At 31.7% G+C, this 21,707-nt stretch overlaps 1 protein-coding gene across 1 annotated transcript in view; it reads right to left on the bottom strand.

Moving 5' to 3' along the window:
- The window catches only part of LOC139494605 (glutathione hydrolase 1 proenzyme-like), a 40,067-nt gene extending 19,352 nt beyond the window's left edge, over positions 1–20,715 (bottom strand). The window contains exons 1-7 of the mRNA XM_071282764.1: positions 20,664–20,715; positions 19,279–19,418; positions 15,301–15,442; positions 8,256–8,395; positions 6,262–6,400; positions 4,244–4,576; positions 2,649–2,890 (exon numbers count right to left, since the gene is read on the bottom strand). Coding sequence (XP_071138865.1) covers positions 2,649–2,890; positions 4,244–4,576; positions 6,262–6,400; positions 8,256–8,395; positions 15,301–15,442; positions 19,279–19,418; positions 20,664–20,715 — 1,188 coding nt within the window. The remainder of the gene's footprint in view (positions 1–2,648; positions 2,891–4,243; positions 4,577–6,261; positions 6,401–8,255; positions 8,396–15,300; positions 15,443–19,278; positions 19,419–20,663) is intronic.
- Between the last annotated feature and the right edge of the window lie 992 nt (positions 20,716–21,707).

The raw sequence follows: 21,707 nt of genomic DNA, 5'->3' as shown, positions 1-21,707 counted from the left end.
AAATGTTAATGTCAAATCGTCTGTTTAAACGCTGAAAATGTTCAACCACAGTATATATATTACTTTTCTTAATCAAAATTAATAATTAAGGATGTCGTAAATTAATTTATTCGTGTATATTTAGTGTGCTAAGAGTGAATCCCTTCTGGCCTGCTCCATTGCAAAAGAATAGGGCTAAGTGAAATCTCAGAAAAGTTTTTATTGTCGTTAGAGATGTCATGTCGTCAAATCGTGTATTTTCAACTTTGGTTGATATATAATCAGGTTAATTTGATCAATTATGGCCAATGTGTTTTTCTCACAAATCATGAGCAGTGCGTTTTTGTCAAAAATCATGGGCTGTGTATTCTTTGTCATAAATCTTGTACAATGTGTTTTTGTCACATATCATGCGCAGTCTGTTTCGTGTTAAATCATGAGCAGTGTGCTTCTGTCAAAAATTAAGGCAGTGTGTTCTGGTCATAAAATTTGAACAATGTGTTCTCGTCATAAAATTTGAACTATGTGTTCTTGTCACAAATCAAGGGCAGTGTGTTTTCGTCACACATCATATAAAATGTGTTTTGTCACAAATTATGGTCAGTGTATTCTTTTCATGAATCTTAGACAATGCGTACTTGTCACAAATCATGTACATTTTTTTTGTCACAAATCATGGGCAGGGTAATATTCTTTTCATAAATCATGGACAATGTATGTTTGTAACAAATCATTGGCACTGTGTTTTTGTCACAAATCATGGGCAGTGGTCCCTTGTGTGTTCTTGTTATAAACCATGACAATGTGTTCTTGATTTAAATGAAAGACAATGTGTGCTTGTCATCCATCATAGAAAATGTGTTCTTGTCTTACAATAAAAACAATGTGATCTTGTCAGAAATCATTGACATTGTGTTATTGTCTTAAATTATAGACAATGCGTTCTAATTTTAAATCATATACAGTGTGTTCTATCATAAATCTTTTGCAATGTGCTCTTGTTCTTAATCATGAACAGTGTATTCTGCATTGACGATTTTTCTATAAATAAATCAGAGACAATATTTTCTTTGAATAAATCTTGGACAATATGTTCTTTGAATAAATCATGGACAATATGTTCTTTGAATAAATAATGGACATATGTGCTTGTCATGAATTATGCTCTAGTATGAGAGAGGGCATTCTTGGAGACGGATAGAGATAAAGTATATAAACACAGTTTTAATGTGTTCTTATTATTAATCACAGACAGTGTGTTCTATCACAAATCTTTGACAATGTGTTCTTGTTCCTCATCATGAACAGTGTATTCTGCATTGACTATATTTCTTGGAATAATTCATGGATAGTATTTTCTTGGTCAATATGTTCTTGGAATGAATCATGGACAATGTGTTTTTTTGGAATAATCATGGACAATATATTCTTGTTCTAGGAATAACTTATAGACACTATGTTCTTGGAATAAATCATGGACAAATGTTCTTGGAATTTATCATGGACAAAATGTTCTCTGAATAAATCGTGGTCAATATGTTCTTGTCATGAATAAATGAATCATGCTTTAGTTGTAAAGTGGTCATTCTTGAAGACGGGCATAAATAAAGCAGAGAAGCACAGTTTTAAAGAGGTTAATACATATACATTACTTAACTAATGTCATTTAATAATCTTTGGAAGATTTTAAGCATTAAAATGTACTATTCAAACTATTTAATTTTTCAGTGTGTATTCTTGTATGTTTTCAATGTGTAGCCTTGTATGTTTTCAGTGTTTAGCCTTGTATGTTTTCCGAGAAGTTCCGACCCATTTCCGTGACCTTCATAAGAATCCTATAACAATATTAAGTTCAATAAATTTTATCAACGAATCTCAAGAGTTTATGTTTGTTCTGTTGAGGCAAATTAAAACATTGCATTGATTTATCATATATAAATTTTAACTGTTTATGGTTTTCAGTATTCACATTTATTTCTGAATATTCATTTGTTTGTTTTTTTGTATATAGATAAATATAATTACAATCCTTCAAAATTCTTGTGCAGATAAAATTGCTTGTTTTGTTTGTCAGTTCAGCTACTTGGTCATTTCTTTTAGTATACTGTAAACTTCTAATGGTCAGTATCCGATGCTTTGTAGTTATGTGTATTCGTTCAATGAAAGCAAATACTAGACACGTTAAAAAATTGAAGATTTACTCAATGAATGCATTGCAGAAGGTTGGGCCTTTATCCAGATATATTAATTTCTAGTTGAGTACTGTCTTTCATATTTTCTTTCACAAATGTCGAAAAGAAAAGTACATATTTATATGAAAGTCCTTCAAGTAAGTAATGTATCTATATGATCCAGGTGTCTGGCAAGTTGAAGAGTGGTATATGTACTGAGTTCATTCGATTTTGTATTGGCAAAAGGCTTTTTGATGTTTAATTTCAATTTTCATGATATTTCACATCAGATTTGTAATAATTGCAGCTTTTATTAAATTAATATGTTTCGGTCGAATTTATAATTTGCATAGGACTTGTACCTTCTTTACGATGTTTAGTGTCTTACATTGAGTTAATTGTGATGCGTTTGTTTCGACGATAGCGTTTCTGGAAGAAAATACAACAGTTAAGCAAGTCTATAGAGACCAAAATAAACACTGGGAGAATGAGAAATACAATGCATCCCCATCCAATAAATTGTGCAGGTTGTGTTTTGTTAACAGCTGATGTCCTCTTTCGAACCTCTTTTGTTACAGCTTTTTTGTCCACAGTCATTTCCGGTAGTATATCTTCATAAAAATGCTGAAGGATTATTTCTGCTGCCTCTGAGTCTGTTATATCCATTTCATCGAGAAAATGCCATTTTGTACTAACTAAGCTTTTTGGACATTCACATAACATTTTCTTTTGATTCAATCCTGAAATAAAAAAGTTGAATATAAAAAAGAATGTGTCATATGATTAGCAATGAGGAAAAACTTTACAGGAGACGCAAATGACACAAAATCCAACAGATGTAGGTCATCGTTTGGTCTGCAAACCTGATGCAAGACTTTATAATCCTGGTACCTTTGATAACTATTTACACCACTGGGTCGATACCTCTCGTTGGACGTTTCGTCCCCGAGGGTATCACCAGTCCAGTTGTCAGCACTTCGGTGTTGACATGAATATCAATTATGTGGTCATTTTTATAAATTTCCTGTTTCCAAAAACTTTGAATTTTTCGAAAAACTAAGGATTTTCTTATCCCAGGCATAGATTACCTTAGCCGTATTTGGCACAAAGTTTTGGAATTTTGAATCCACAATGCTCTTCAACTTTGTATTTGTTTGGTTTATAACTATTTTGATATGAGCGTCACTGATGAGTCTTATGTAGACGAAACGCGCGTCTGGCGTACTAAATTATAATCCTGGTACCTTTGATAACTATTTACCGTTGGCATTGAAAAACCATCGAAATGACAGAGGTAAAACACTATAGACGAGAAAACTTAAGACCTATACGTATATTTATCTCTGAATACTACGTTTTAGTTCCAAAATTATTCAGTAGATATAATTTTAAATATTTCAAGCTGACAAATTTAAAGATGAACAGTAAAAGAGGAAGACGATACCGAGGAGACATACAATCTATTTTGACATTATCATATCCCCTTTCACTTTGAAACTAGTTAGAAAGTTTATCAATTTGTTATGTCCACATGTGTTTCCTATCTGCCTCACATGCAATAAATCCTTGGAATACATGTTGTGAGTGGCATCTAATTTGGTGCAGATAGAGAAAAAATGCCATGCATCATTTATTACGCCATATCCTATCTGTAATAGTTGTTTTCCTAACGTTCCGTTGGGGACAACGTTCGTTTTGCCAGTTTGTTTTCATTTACCTTTGAGCTGTGAATTTTTTTATATGTACCATTAAAACGTTTAATCTTGCTGCAAATGTTTGCACCTGTCCTAAGTCAGGAATCTAATTGCAGTAGTTGTTGTTTGTTTACGTAGTTCATACATGTTTCTCGTTTCTAGTTTTTTTTACGGATTAGACCGCTGGTTTTCCGGTTTCAAAGGTTTTACATTACTTAATATTGGGACCTTTTATAGCTTGTTGTTCAGTGTGAGCCAATGCTTCGTGTTTGAGGTCTTACCTTGACCTATACTGGTTCATTTTTTATAAATTGGTATTTGGATTGAGAGCTGTCTCATTGGCACTCATACCACAACTTCCTATATATATTTATATTCAAAATAGCTACATAAACTTACTCTCCGTTGTTGAAAAAGTTACATCTGTGTTTGTATGTGTGGAAGTCTGACTCGTTACAGTTAAAATTGAATATGGAAGATTTGTAGTCGTTGTACTGGACGATTCAGTCGTGACTATTGCTGGGGATGTGTCAGTGGTTATCGTATCCATGGAGGTTGTAATAGGCGATTCTCCCGCAGCTAGTGACGTTACACTATCCGTTTGCAAAATTGTAGAGGTTGCTGTGTCTGTAGTTATCCTATCAATAGTTCTTGTTGTAAGTGATTCTGCCATAGCTGGTGACGTTGTAGTTATTTGAGAAATTGTAGAAGTCACTGTGGGAGTTGTCCGATCTGTAAAAAACAGGAATAATTTATTGTCATCTTATTTTACAAAATATCTACAGAGAGTTGATATTCGAATGTTTGTTTTAATTCAGATGACTATTAAACATGTCGTATTTGTTCGAGATACTTAATAAATTATACGTTAATGTTATTTAAACGGAAGATTTGACAGTAATAAAAAAACTCATCATAGATACCAGGCTTAATATTCAACATCGTCATCACTGATGCCAAACAAACCAGTTTAGAAGGCTTAATAAAGTACGGATATTAAGAGTATCGAGGAAGCAAAATTCCACAAATTGTAGTCAAATTTAGTAAAGATAACTAGTGAGGTCGAAAAATCCTAGCATTTCAAAATTTCAACGTTATTTTCTAATCATGAGCATATTAATGATTATTCATGTGAACAAAGAAGCTGGTGTGTTATTGCATTACATTAAATGATTAAAGAATCATTTCTAGTTGCTTTATCCAACTGCATTTTTACGATTTCGATGTCAGAACATTTCATAGCCACTTTGTAACAAACTGTAATGCGTCCATAAACATAAAACATAGTGTATTAGAAATAAAAGAGGGCCAAAATATACCAAAGTAGAAAACAAAATGACAATATTAAGGCAAAAACAAGAATTGACTAAAAGGCAATCAACAGTCCAAAAACAAAATATATAAAACATAACAGATCAGAAACCTCTGACGGATCAATATCCTTTCCGTTACAGCTAAATATTCTTATTTGATAACTGTTCCTCCAGGTTGTCGATACAAAAAAAAGTAGGAATCGACTAATTAAGTATCAACGTCATTCTCAGAAAGATAAGGTTAACATAAGCCTTTGAATAACCTAATATACTGAGTAAAAAAATTAAAGCATATAGATAAAGAAAGATGAGTGCAAGTGAGACAATTCTCCATCCAGGTAACAATTCATAAAAGTCAACCATTATAGGTAAAGGTTCGGTCTTCAACAAGAAGCAATGGATCACAGCGAACAGTAAGCTATAAAACGCCGCACAAATTACTGTTGTAAAACTCTTCAAACGGGAACACTAACAGTCTTATCTATATAAAAGCGGGAAACGAGAAACACATATGAACTACATAAACAGACGACAACTACTGTACATCAGATTCCTGACTCAGGACAGGTGCAAACATACTACGATTTGATTCACAAACCTTCAGATGATAAACAATTCAAAAGTTGCAGAAATACATCTTGATTTATTTTTATATACAATTGTGTACAAGTAATTGTACACGTGACTGTTGTTTCATTTTTTTTTTATACATGTACAATACCATCGTTCTGTATTGTTTGCATGTTTTTATTTTTCACTTTAAATAATTATGTGTTGCTTAACTTAGATATAATTCAAACTTACTTTCAATTGCGAATTCGACATGACATACCAAAATATGAGAATGAGTATTGCGAGTACGGAAAATTCCTAATACAAATATATGTGTAAATTCAAGTTTTTGTTATTCGGATACCCATCTAATCGAATTTTATTGCAAAACTATAATCATCTGAATAATTTCCATTTTAACAGTATAAACTTACTCTGCAATCGGCAATCTTCGGGTGAATTCGCTACTCTTCGTCTGTCCGTTAGATGAGGAACGGAATCGGCCGAGTTTTGACGAATGACTTGCTATGGTGTACATTAAGAAATAATTACCTATTTTATAAACTGTAGCCCGGTTGTTATAACGTCCACATATTTCTGATAATTTTCCTGGACATTTACTAGTGCATTCATCCTCTGCTTTTTGTTGGTTCAAATGTGGTGTCGTTATTCGACAATAACAAAAGTCTGACTGAAAAATGATTACACAGCATATGGTTTCCATATATATTTAAATATAGGTATATGTTATTCAACATTTTAAACTAAATATGTTGCCTTTGTGTGTACTTCCGATGATTGTCGAGAATATTTACTTAAGCTGCCCAAATATATATGACGTATAAAAAAGAAATTGAGGTATGATTGCCAATGAGACAACTATCCACAAAAGACCAAAATGACACAAAAATTAACAATTATAGGCCAGCGTACAGCCTTCAACAATGAGCAAAGCCCATACCGCATGTTTGTTTAGTTTTTTTTTAAATCCTTGATTGTCACTTATTATCATACGAACATTTTAAATTTTAACTAACGAGGCAATAACAAAACTATTTCAATCAATAAATAAAAGGCTACAGTAGCATACCACTGTTTAATAGTCGTAAATCAATTTAACTTAAACAAATCCTGGTCACAGAGGGAAACACATCAATCATACGTGGAAATCAACAGAACAACAGAGCCACTGCACAGCTTTTAAACATAAACGCCAGCATACATAGAAACGGATTTTTGACAACAACTGCTACTGTCCCTCATTGGTACAGGACAAGAACATATGGTGGATTGAACCTGATTTTTTCTTTCTTTCTGCGACTGCATCTTACATCTTTACAGTAGATAATTCAGCTGATCAGTAACAATTCCATTTTCATGCCTCATATATCATGTATTGTTTCACGACTTTAGATTACAAATGACGAGGAACCGGTCACCGAAAGCCATATCATTGTAGAGCCTAGATGGTCGAGTGGTCTAGCGCGTCGGTCACAGTGCAACGCAATTCGGTGCCACAATATCTTAGTAACATGATTTTGAATCCCAGCAAAGGAAGAAAAAACTAATTTACAGATCTAAAATTGTTATTTAGATGATTTATATACTAAAACGTGCAGTATACGTGTCTTTTACTGAATATATGTCCATACGCCTTATGTCAGCCTGTATGTTTAGAACTCGTATTTTCATTTGATAGAAATGCTTAATTTAAGTTGTATAGTTTCTTTGCTTTCACAATCTTTCTGTGGGAATCAGTCCTGGTTTTCTTACTACAGCCGGGAATTACTTGCAGATAAATTCTTTAAGTCAAAGGTTGACTTCAGAAATTGTGAATATGACCCGTGCTTATAGCAAATTGCAAATACACCGTTTGGTGATCCGTCTGACAGATTTGAACATATAGATTAGGTAACAGGTAACAGGAACTATTATGGCTTGATATTGGAGTCTAGGATTTATACCATGGCCAATATGGAAAATGCCATATAATAATCTATAATAATAACTAAAGTTGTTTGAACTGTTCTTTTTTCCCATGAGAATATTTGCTTGAATTGTCTAATTTGATACTAAAATCTCTCTTTGATTAGATTTTTTTGGAGAGTAAAATGTCTAATCTTTTATGATTCGGTAGCGTTGTTAACTTCTGCAAGGTTTTGACGATTTCTAACGATTGAAGAAAGCCTGATATAAATAGAAAATAGTCTGTTATGAAACAGGTTGGTTTTGATATTCCTGTTCCAGATGATACCAGTCAAACCACCTCCTGTAGTGGATGCTTTGCTTATTTGGCGCAGATAAAGCTGCTTATGATCGAATGGATAGTGTGCCTGGCTTGCAGGGTATTTGCGAGAATAACTAGTAAATCTTATTACCTTAGTTTCTATCAATTTGTTTGATGTGTTTTATCTTTTAATTTTGCTATTTGATTAGGTACTTTCCGTTTTAACTTTTCGTCGGAGTTCAGTTTTTTTGTGATTTTACTTTTAGAACATGTCTCGTGTTCGCATGCAAATCTGTTTAATATCTAAAACTAATCTTACTAATGTTCCCGAATATGTATTATCTATATTAGCAGCTTTGCAGTAATTTTCACACCAAAGGTTAGTATTTGCATTATACTGAATACTAGAAGACCAATAAATGGTTCCGAAATCAAAACATTTAAAATGCAATCCACAATCTGTAAATAAAAAAAAATAATTCAAAACTTATTTGCAATACGTTTTATCATTTTTCATATCCTGTGTTTTAATGGATAGAAAAAATGCATTCATACTTTTTTTGTAAATATTTTCGTTAATAATGTATAAGAACAAAATGATATTAACTTATTCATGTTATTGTTTAAACCAGTTTCAACCCGGCATTTGTTCTTTGAATGTTCTGTACCAAGTCAGAAACATGGCCATTGTTTTATTATAGTTCGTTTCTGTGTGTTCCATTTTAGTGTTTCTGTTGTGTCGTCGTTATCCTCTTATTTTTGACGTGTTTCTTTCAGTTTAATTTAGTAACCTGGATTTATTTTTTTTCTCAATCGATTTGTGTATTTCGAACAGCAGTATACTACGGTTGCCTTCATTAAATAGTAGTGTTAATGAAATTATGAGATGAAAGTTAAGTCGAAAATAAATTGAAAAGTGCAATAACCCTAATGAGGCCGATTGACGGTTTCACCCATGTTGACTCATATGAAGAACCCATCTTGCTGATTCCTCTAAACGCTATACTCTGTACATATTATAGTTTTACGACAATACAAAAAATGGTAAAATGTGACATTTAATGGCAATAAATCCTATATAAAAAGCCATCTGACATTTTTGAAATGTATGAATAATAGGTAAAGCTCAACATTCCCAACATGTTTGATCATGTCAGATTTTCTGTCAATAAAATGGTTTTCAAAATAGTTTAAATTTTTTTTTGGCATATTACCACCTACGTTCTATTTTTAGCCATGTTGGGCATCTTAGTTGACAAGTCAGTTCATCAGACATTTGTTTATAACTATATACCCCCAAAGATGATTGTTGCCAAGTGTGATTAATTATGAATTATGACAAAGGGCAACAATTCATTTCTGGGTCAATTGTGTCAATTTCGGTCATGTTAACTTATTTGTATATCGAACTAGCTAAAAATTGCTGTATGCAGTCTATATCTATTTAAAAAAATATATACCAAAACCTGCAAAATAACCTTTAAACTACTAATTCAGAGGCAGCATCCTGTCCTGAAAATCATTTAGCATTAAAGATGTTATGGGTTAATCTAATAATGAGAACACTGTGATGGGATACACTCCACATTATATCGGAATATAAACTGAAACAAGAGAAAGGCGAAAGATATCAGAGGAACATAAAAAAAACTAACAATAGAGCAAAACAAACCTATAGGATAGGTCTCAAATGGTCCGGTAGTGTAAGCAGATCCTGCTCTACATTTGGCTTTTCATTCCATATATTTAAAACAGTTTTGTATGAAGCACAAAAATGTAATCCGAAAGTCCCCGAAAGTATATACATAATCTGTTTGTCAACAATCTTAAGCAAGGATACTATTGTGATTTTTATTTTTGAAATATTCTATTTAAGGCTCAAATAATAGTTACACATGAACGAATAAATGCAGATATTGGTATAAAAGTCTGAATTTAAAACATAAAGGTTTGATTCTCTTTGGTTAGTTTTTGTTACCTAAAAAAAATCCATTTAAAATGAACAATTATCAAACCTGAATCGTTTAAGGTGGTACCCAAAACTTTCACTTATCTTAATTTTGCTCGTTTAATTTATAAACTTTGACCCTTTAACAAAAATATAAACATTTCCAAAATTTTTGAACCAACCGTTTTGTCAAAATTTACACTGGTTATATAGCAGTTTGACAAACATTAATTTTGATCATTGAGCAGCTTAATATTCCCCTTACAACACAACGTAATCAAAACGTTTAGATGACTTTACAGAGGTATCTCCCTGTAGTGTTTGGTACCACCTTAAATATAAGGTAACAAACACAAAAACACATAGTTTTGAACCATTCATTTAGGAATAATAATCATTACATTAATTTAACTTTAAACAAGTTATCAATAATAAAATATCATCGAACTGTGTTTCAGAAGATATAGAACAAATTCTAATATTACCAAAATCTGTTCTTACCTGCAGTCTTTAAGTTCATTACAGACAAAATAAATGCAATGCCAACGTACATGCTATCCATTCTAAAATTACGTAAATATGTTCAGTTTAATATTAACGTCTCGTTTTGTTATTTTGAAATTAAATTTGTCTGAAAAGAAACATCGTATTTGTATACTAAACATCATAGAGAAAGCACACCCACTTCTATTTCATTTCATAATGTCAGAATTGCAGCTTGAAATGATGACATATCCTTGAAATGATGACATATCCTTGCAATTATGCATTGATGGCATAACCATTGGTGACGTTATCCAATCAAAATGAATCTTACACACGATGGTGTATTACGATAACTAATAGATAAAAGGATTATTATTGATTGCAGTTAGAACAATACATTACACAACATAAGAAGCAAGAACCTTCTAATAAGTAAACACAAGTCAACAAAAGAATAATGAAATTGCATAGGAGAAGTTATTGCAAAAATAAAAAAAAAACAAAAAAATTAATAAAAACGATCTCCAAGGAAATTTATTATTATCTGAAAGTCTGTAATCCAGTGACAACATACAAAACTCGAACACAACAAACAGTTGGAACACAACTGTAATATACCTTACTAGTGACGTGCATTTCCTTTTGTAGGGGAGGTTGGAAATTGCAACCAACGCTTAAATCTATAAAGTCTTTATTGTTGTGTTATTCAAGTCGGTCATTATACCAATTATCCAAGGAAATGTTTTAGCAACTAGATATCAATTATAAATTAACTGTTAAAGTTCATCAGTTTTGTTTTGAAATAATTGATTCTTGCTTATATAATTATCTTTTTAATAAAAGCAGATCATGCGTTGAATGTTTTTTGCTCATTACTTCATATCCAATAGCCCTAGAATAACATTTCTCATAAGAAAAAAAGAATTGAAATATATTCATTATTTTAATTTGAAGTCTAAAAGTATATCGATGTGTTATGCACATCGCTATATATACAGCTGATCATTATACATTTGAAGTCCTTCAACTTTGTACTTGTTTGGCTTTATTAGTATTTTGCTTTGAGCGTCACTGATGATTCTTAAATGGACGAAACACGCGTCTGGCGTTTCCAAACATAATCCTGGTACATTTGACAACCAATTAGCTTGAAGAAGTAACCAGGAATTAACAAATATAAAAGACATTGGTTAGCAGCATAGAAAGTTGTTTTTACAAATCTGATTTTCGGGGGTTATGCATAAAACAGATACATATTCAAATAAAAACTAATAAAACACAAAATACAAACAAAATAAATAAACCGAAACAACTTCAAAAGTATTCTCAATTATCGCATTGCTATTTGCTTTTCAGTTGTTAGACAAATGTCTTTATTTATTATGAAGTCGTCTACCGCATACACACACGTTGTTTCTCATTATCAGCTGAACATTTCAAAGTTAAAATGATGGATGAATTATCTATAGTTTTCTATGTTGAGATTTGTAAACTTTTGTTGACTTATTTGTATTTTTTGTCTTTTAACACCGAGATGACCGTGAGGTCACTCCGATGTATTGCTATCGCCTAAATTTCCAATATGCAAATAAGCTTAGCGTTTTCAACCGATCTATAAAAATATAGATTCGCGGACAATATCTTGTGCAAAATAACATTACATATCGCTTGTTTTAAATTTATTCTTTCAATGGATACTCCTAATTTTTTTTTTTAATAAATACAAATTAATAATATGAAACTGTTTTGTCGTTAGTTATATATATATATATATATATAAAAGAAAACATCATGATAATATTTAATACCGAAAAATTGTGTTTAAGCTTGCGGAAGAAAATATCAAGAACGTTTTGCAATATTCCCGGCAAGGACCGGTAACTCTGTAATTGTTTTTGCGGGATAATAGGAATGGCTCCTCATATCCAATCTTTTAGAAAAATCGATTTTTTATAGTGAGGTGTTCACCATGCATTTGCACTGCACTACTATTAGAAAAGTAGATTCAAATGAAATGAAAATTGTTAAAAATTATATATACATGTAACTGTTACGTGTATATTAATTGATAACAACAAACCAGCGTTTACTCTTGGACGATTATTATATTATATATTCAGTCTTATCAGTGCCCAATATTCAACACATTTCCTATTTATACCAAAGAAAACACTTGTCAAGATGTGGATGAACATGCAATAACTAGTTTATACTGTGGGCTCATTTTTATTCGTTGGACACCAATTTTCAAAACTGTGAGTATAATTAATCCATAAAATGATATGTTCAACAAAGATTAATTTTTTTCCTTAATCCACAAATCACAAAAGCTTAATTTATGTTTGATTCATCTAACTGTGAATGGTGATCAGTCATTCACATTTATTTCTGAATATTCATTTTTTTTTGGAGATGGATATATATCTATTATTTACAAATTCGTTTGTTTATCATTTCAGCTACTTGTACATGTATTTTAGTGATATGTAAATTTCTTAAGGTAAGTATCCGATGCGTTGGTACTACTTGTACTTTTAGGACTATATATGAATTTCTAATTGAGTACTGTCTTTAATATTGTCGAAAAGTAAAGTGCAAATGTATCTGAAATTCATTGTAGTAAGCAATGTATCTATATGATTCAGGTGTCTGACAAGTTGATAAGTGGTAAATGTACTGAATTAATTCGATTACGTATAGCAAAAAGTCGTTCTCAAGTCTGTGTTGATATTTTAATGATTTTTCTCATCAGGTTGATAACTACCGTGTGTACTGACCTAATATGTTCAGTCAATTTCATATTTGCATAGACATTGTGCCTGCTTTACGATGTTTAGTTTCTTACATTGAGTTTATTCGGTTGCGTTTGTTTCGACGAGAGCGTTTCTGGAAGTAGATACAACAGTTAAGCAAGTCTATAGAGACCAAAATAACTATTGGGAGAATGAGAAACACAATGCATCCCCATCCAATGAATTGTGCAGGTTGTGTTTTGTTCTCGGCTGATGTCCTCTTTCGAACCTCTTTTGTTACAGCTCTTTTGTCAACAGTTATTTCCGGTAGTATGTTTTCATAAAAATGTTGAAGGATTATTGTTGTTGCTTCTGAGTCTGTTAAACCCATTTCATAAAGAAAACGCCATTTAGTATTAACTAAGCTTTTTGGACATCTGCATAACGTTTTCTTATGATTCACTCCTGAAATAAAAACATTGAATATAAAAAAGAATATGGGGTATGATTGCCAATGAAAAAACTCTTTATAAGAGACCAAATGACATCAAAGTTAATTTAGTAGAATAGATATTATCAACTGTAAACCCATACCTTTGATTAAGTGATAGGTACGCAAATTATTTGTCAAATCCAACAAGTGTTCATGATAAATTTGTTTTATTTTACGTATATATATATTGGATATATTTAGTTATTAAAGTAACAGAATATTTCCTTTTTCCTTCGATTTGTTTATGCTGTAAAAATTCAGTACGGTCAATTAATAAAGGATCATCAATATTTTCAACTACTTATTATTTTGACATAATCGAACCGCGTATCTGACGTCCTCAATTATAACCCTGGTACCTTTAATAGCTATTAACTTTGAAAAAAATTGAACAGTTTATCAATTTGTTATGTCCACTTGTGTTTTCTATCTGCCTCACATGCAATAAATCATCGGAGTACATGTTGCGAGTGACATCAATTTTGATGCAGATAGAAAAAAGAATGTGTTTCCTTGAAATGAAATGTATTTTAAGTTCAAGAATGTCATGCATCAATTAGTACGTCATATCCCATCTGTAATAGTTGTTTTTTCTAACGTTCTATTGAGAGACAAAGTCGAACGCTCGATTTTTTAAAGTGTGATGTACATTTTTGAATTTACCTTGGAATTTTGACTTTTCTGATTTTTTTTATATATACTTTATATTTAAAATAGCAAAGTAAACTTACTGTCAGTTGTTGAAAGAGCTACATCTGTGGTTGTCTGTGAGGAAGTCGGATTCGTTACAGTTGAAATTAAATATTGAAGATTTTCAGATATTGTACTGAACGATTCCATCGTGACTATTGTTTGAGATGTGTCAGTGATTAACATATCCGCGGAGGTTGTAGTAGGCGATTCCCTAATAGCTAGAGAGGTTGTAGTAGTCGTTTGTGAAATTGTAGTAGTCACTATGTCAGGCGGCCGATCTGTGAAAAAGTAATAATTCTTTACAAAAGGTCAGCAATGTGTTATGTTTAAACTTTGATTTATCATAGACGAATTTAATGTTTCTTTTCCCAATATAGATAATATATTATACTTTAAAGTGTCTTTCAAATAGTTTGAGTGGACAATCGTTACAATAAACTCATAGTATTCACCATGCTTAACATACTGTACTTCAGACGCACGTTTGGTCTACAAAAGAGGCACCAGTGACGCTAAAATCCAAAAATCTAAAAATATGCCAGATTCAGCACGAAGTTAAAGTGCATTGAGAACTCAATATTCCCAAAACGTTTTTTCCAAATGCAGTTAAGAAAATCTATTCATGGGGTTATAAATCTTGAGCATTTTAAAAGAATAGTTTATGCAGATAGTTATTTTTTAATTTGAACATATCATTGATAATTCATGTCAACACAGAAGTGCTGGCTTTTGATCTGGTTCGAATACACAAATGGCATTAAACAACACTAATAAACAATTTTAGTTTCTTGAGTACAACTTGGAAATAAGTATGGCGTTCATTATCACTAAACTAGTATATATTTGTTTAAGGGCCATCTTAAGGACGCCTCCGGGTGCGGGAGTGTATAGCTACATTGAAGACCTGTTGGTGACCTTCTGCTATTGTTTTTTTTTTGCGGTCGAGTTGCTGTCAGTATGACACATTCCCCATTTTCATTCTCATTTTTTTTCAGTGTATCTTAATAATTACCTATGATAGAAACTGTAACCCTTAATGTGGTAGAACCTCCACAAAATTCTGTTGAGGCACCCGAACAGGTACGAGTACATTCACTAGCTGGTTTCTCATAGGTTGAAGGTGGTGGAGTTTTTCGACAATAGCACATATCTGACTGAAAAGGAATAACATAGTTTAAGATTTCAATATACGTTTAAACAGATAGTAAATTTCTTTGCAAAATTATATTTCCGACTAAATATATTAGCTTTGTCATTACAGTTGAGGTTTTCAGAAAATATATGAGGTTTACTTGAGCGGCGTACATATTTATCTTACAATTTATATTATACCATGGAAGTATTATATTGACAGGAACTCCAACAAACCGACTTCAAACGTTTATAGTGCGATGCCGCAAAATCGTTAAGTATCTGTTAATTAATTTGACATCTTTCAATTAGTTGTATCGATGCATGGGTTCAACGACGTTTTCGGGATACTCGTAATTACGGAATTTACCGAAGTAACCGGATGTATACATAAATGTCAAGGATATGACATTTAACGACCCCCCCCCCAAAAAAAAAAAAAAAAAAAAACTGAAAAAAAAAACATAATCGTTTGCATGGACATCATTTTCAATCGCAAATATCTATTTATTCTTTATATTCGCTTATTTGTTTTGTGCATAATCAGGCCAATATAATTTTTTTCATATATGAAATGGATTTGCTAAAATATGTTTAAGGCTGTAAGGTGACCTATAGTTGAAAACTTCTGTTTCGTTTGATCTCTGGTGGAGAGTAGTCTTATTGGCAATCATATCTTCTTATTTTTATATTGAATTATAATAAATGTCTTTTGTAAGGAAACAAATAGTTGTAATCTGCATGTATAATTGAGGTTTACTGCTAACAAATCACTTGTTGAATTGTTTACTGAAAGTCCGGTGTCAAATGTTTCATTCATTTCAACAAAAAGAAAATTTTATAAATTTCCCAAAACAAATCCGTCAGACGCCAGAGCAATCTCGGACCAGGTTGAATTTAAAAAAAAAAGAAGGTGTACATGTAATCTGTGTTTTAACTTGATACATACTATATGGAGAGACAATCACGGGCGTATAATTATCCACCTCTTAGTGCTTAAAACAATTTCTATAAATATGTTAAGTTACATTTTACGATCGAGAAAACTATTAATATTTGTGTTACACTCGATTAAAATTTACAATCTTTAACTTAAAATTTGAGTTATCAGGCGCCATCAGGCACACTACACGGACATCAAATTATTTTCTGCAAACACTCTACTTCAGAGTCATGTAATCTGCATAATCCGATATTTCCCGATTTCCTAGTTCTAGTGATAAAAACATATTAGACAAAACTAAAAATAATCTTACATTCTTTCCAAATACAGTTATTTTTCTTTTGTCATTCTGTTAAATATGGACCGATTTTTAAGATTGTTTCAGCTGTAGTCTTTAATTATTGAACAAAAACAGGTGTCGTTATTCATGTAGCGATTCGCAATTAGCCACGGGAGTTTCCGTGTTTATTTACATTGGTAGGTAGATTAGACCCTCGATAACAGATCACGTGATAAGATCAGTTTCTGTAAACTACACACGCGAGGGCGGCATCGCAGATACCCCACAAAGGAGTTATCACATACTTGACATACTGAGTCGGAACCTTTTATTTTCCTAAAGAAATCAGTGGGATGCGAATGTGCTAATTTTTCGTTGGAGTTCCTGTCAATATAATACTTCCATGATTATACGTATTGTACGAAAGCTCTACATATTCAAGTAGTGAGGCAATAACACAATTCGTTCAAGGATTAAAAATAGGATGGCTTAAACAAATTTGAAATTAACACTTTCACTGAATACCAATGAACTGAAATGTTTAAATCACTGCTACTTTTGCACACTCTTTTTTGTTTTGTGTAGTTCCCCAAAACACGGTAAAGAGTTAGTGCTTTCTATAATTGACTTAAATTGTGATATTTTCTACATCACATATCAGAGGCCCATTGATCAAAGAAGTCGAAATAGACTGTCAACACTGAGTTTATGAGTCGAATCCAGCACGTGACAGGTGCGCACGACTATAATTTCAATTGGATGAATTGTTCGTTTTCCTATCGAAGGTCTTTGGTTCTCTTCCTCAACCAATAAAAACTGACTAACACAAATAAACACAATAGTGCTGTTAGTGGCATTAAACACCTATCAATCAATTAATCCATCACATATCTATAATAATTTTATCTTCTTTTACTAACAAATCAGGAACTGTCGAATACTAAAAGAATTTAACTTCTCTTCATATGTCACGGCGAAATTCTAAACAGTTCTAAAAAATGATTTTACTTGAATTTTAAATTGGTCGTCAAAACGTCGTATTGTGCAGTTTAATTTTTTGGCGTTTAAATGTTAAAGGTCAAATAAAACTAGGATTTGCTAATACTTTATACAATAGGTCAACTATATTTGGTGTATGGAAATATTTTATGATGTACACGTCAGTCTTGCAGGTTTTATTTGACCTTGTTTTCATTTTCACGGTTCATTGCTCAGTGTTAAGTTTTTGTGTTTTGGTCTGTTTTTCTTACTATAAACAATCGGTCAACTATATTTTTTGAACGGATGAATATAGCTTTACAAGTCTGCCTGGCATGGTTCATCTGAACCTGACCTCATTTTTGTGGTTCATTGGTCAATGTTTTTTTTCTTGTTACACCTGTTTCTTAGATACTATAATCAATAGGTCAACTTTATTTAGTGCATTTAATGATTGTAAGGTGTATATGTATTTCTTAGATGGTTATTATGACCTTGGCCTCATTTATAAGATCATGTTAAGTTTATGTGATAGTTAGAGTAACGATTTATTAACAGGACTATTAATATAATATCAATGCACTTTTGTCTCATCCCAGTTAAAGATTACCTTAGGCGTATTTGGCACAAGTTAATGAAAATTTAGGTCCTTAATGCGCTTTAAGTTTGTACTTTTCTGGCTTGATAACTTTCTTGATACGAGGGTCACTGATTAGTCTTATTAAGACGAATCGCACGTCTGGCGAATTGAAATATAATCCTGGTAGCTTTGATAACTATTAGCTATGTCTTTCAGATATACTATGTAGACGTATCCAGTTCAGTTTATTCAGATATCTTCTACGATTCGCTTGCAGACAATTTAGACTTGTTCAATTTATGTTCGGATTGTTCAGTAGTGTTTATTTACCTGAACAAGACAATTTTTTTTTTATTTCATTAGAAAAGTTCAGTCATTCGTGCATATATCAATATTTATGAATAACAATACTGTTAGATAATAAATAAATATCACGTTAAAACAAACAATATCATGTATTCCTCCTCTTCTGGTATGAATCGAATTTTTTTAATGATATTTCAGCAAACGTCAATGTGATTTCAAAGAAAACCGATATTACTCCTTTACGACATTATCACATATGAAAGTCTTTATGTTTGTTTTAATCGCAACACTTGAAAGAGGTAAGAGAAACTAACGTAATTTAATTTTAACCTTTGAAATAGTGAGAACCAAACTAAAACTGTAGGCAAAAGTAAGAAACGGTAAGAATAAACCATTGCAAATAAAAAAAAATCATAAAAGATTCGGTTTGTATTCATATGTTTTTGGCTTTTAAACCTATGTCTGCCAGTCTCTTGGCATTCCTGACATTAGAAAAAATAATCGTTTCTAAACGTTTTCCATACGATCTTCCTTCAGTAGTCAATGCTTTGGTTTTGGCGCACTTATTATGACAGCAAATATCTAAATAGTATGCAAATGTATTAAAATTAAGAATGCAACTCATCAGGCAAACCCGACTTTGAATACTTGGACTGCTTTGGCTTGCAGCAAATTGTTTTGTAGAATGAGTAATCAAAATTATTTTTGAAACGCGTATTACTGGCATGGGAATCTTTCTAAAATTATCTAATGATAATAAATATCAACTTACAAATGTCGCCGAAAATGTATGATCTATATCAGTAGCTTTACAATAATGTTCACACCCAATGTTAGTACCGGCAGTATTCTCCACACCAGGATCCCAATAATTGCTGTAGAAGCGATAACAATTCATATGCAATCCACAATCTGTTGAAAAAAGAAAGTTTTATTATAAATAAAGGTAACATTAATCAATTTAACTGAAACAAATCCTGTTCACAAACCAAAACTGAGGGAAATACAACAATTATAAGAGAAAGATACCATATCAACTCAAAACTCGAATATAAACTGAAAAAGGCCATAGCTAAAAAATGGAAAAAAATACTATACAAAACACTACATAGAAAACTAAAGACTGAGCAATACAACCCCCCATTAAAAAATAGGTATAATATCATGTGCTCCTGCAGGGTTTATCATGTCCTACTCCACATGCGGAACCTGTCTTATTGCTCCTGTTAGAAGAAACTAACTAATAAGTCTAACTCAGTATACCACATTTGAGGGAAAAGTGTACAATTTGAAATTATGACATTAGCTAGTTAGCCATAATGGTAATGAAATGGTGTTTTGCGGATTTAATAGATACTTATCTATGTTAAGCGTGTGCTTTGTTCCACTCAGTATATAAATTCACAGTATGCTATTTGTTTTAAATAGAATTCCAGAGAAGACTCACTCTTGATAGTGATACCAGTTTTATTACTTAGTATTAAACACAATACTCATCTTCAATGTAAAGCAAGTGTTTAAATAGTATGCAAGTGTATTAATAGTTATCATAGTTATTAAAATTAAGAAAACCCCTAGTTTTTGGTGGGGTTCGTGTTGTTTAGTTTTCTATGTCATGTGTACTATTGTTTTTCTGTTTGTCTTTTTCATTTTTAGCCATGGCGTTGTCAGTTTGTTTTAGATTTATGAGTTTGACTGTCCGTTTGGTATCTTTCGTCCCTCTTTTAGCATTAAATATGTAACACACTATTCAATTATTTAGAACAACGCTACGGGATACACACCACATGAAATAGGTATACGTAATTGAAATAAAAGAGATGCGAAAAAAAACTGCAGACAAACAATAATTGTACACAACATATAATAAAATAACACTGAGCAACACGAACCCCACCAAGAATTAACTGGAAGTTAAATCATGTGCCCCAGAAGGGTCAGTAGATCCTTCTCAAGATTTGGCTTTTATTTCATATATTTTGGAACAAAAATGTTTCATATGAAGCATTCAAATTTATAACGGTCTTTTTAATATCAAAAATAAAATAATCAATATGTTTTGTTAAAAGTTATCATTTTTTAAAAGCAGTATTTTCAAACTGAATGTTTCAGTAGAAGATATAGAAAAGTAATAATATTAGCAAAATCTGTTCTTACCTGCTTTCTTTAAGTTCATTACAGACAAAGTAAATACAATGGCAATGTACATGTTATCCATTCGAAATTTACGTAAATATGTTTAGTTTAAAATGACCTGCCTGTTTTGTTATTTTGTTTTTAAAATATAATTTGTATACTAAACATCTTAAGGTCTACACACACATCTCCATTTCATTTTATGATTTCAGATTGAGAAGGAGGACAAATACTTCCGATATAAATTTACCAATAGATATACACGATGGGGATTGAGAACTATAAGAACAATAAATAAACCAAAATAAGTAGCCAGGACCTCCTACAAACAACAAAACAGACCTCAGTATCAGCATGATTTACACAAGTCAACAAAATTTCGATCCTTATGATATAACAACAATAAAATCGTGGAGAAGTTATTGCAAAAAATAAAAAATAATTAATAAAATACCGATTCCCAAACTAGTTACAGAAATATCTTAATGTAGAAAAATGGGGATTTTGCAATCAACGGTGGAAATTGAAAACATTTAAAAATTCTGTATAGTCTTTATTGTTGCGTTATTCAGGTCGGTCATTATACCAATGACCTCAAGAAATGTTTAAGAAATTAAATATAAATTATTAAATAATTGTTTCAATTCATCAGTTTTGTTTTGGAATAATTGATTCGGGCTCATATAATTCTCTTTTCAATAAAAGTAGATCAGGTGTCAAATAATGATACTCCCATTATTTCATATTCAATGGCCGTAGGACATAATTTATCCTGGAAAATAATTATATTAATTTATTTAAAGTCTAAAGGTATAACATCACTATCAATACAGCTGATAGTTTTACATTAAGCTTTAGGAGTAGATTACCTTAGTCGTATTTGGCACAACTTTTAGGAATAATACGTTATTCTGATTGAAAACACTACAAAATCGCCCTTTGATAACTATCATAACTGACCAATTTGAGAGATGTTGTCCTTTTTTCAATTCAACTTCATATGAGATCAATCAAAGTAACAAACCATGAAACAGAAACTGAGAAAGTCGCGAACGAAAAGGAAAA

Source organism: Mytilus edulis, chromosome 11 (genome assembly GCF_963676685.1).
Source record: "Mytilus edulis chromosome 11, xbMytEdul2.2, whole genome shotgun sequence".
NCBI lineage: Eukaryota > Metazoa > Mollusca > Bivalvia > Mytilida > Mytilidae > Mytilus > Mytilus edulis.
This window is presented reverse-complemented; position numbering and strand designations above follow the sequence as displayed.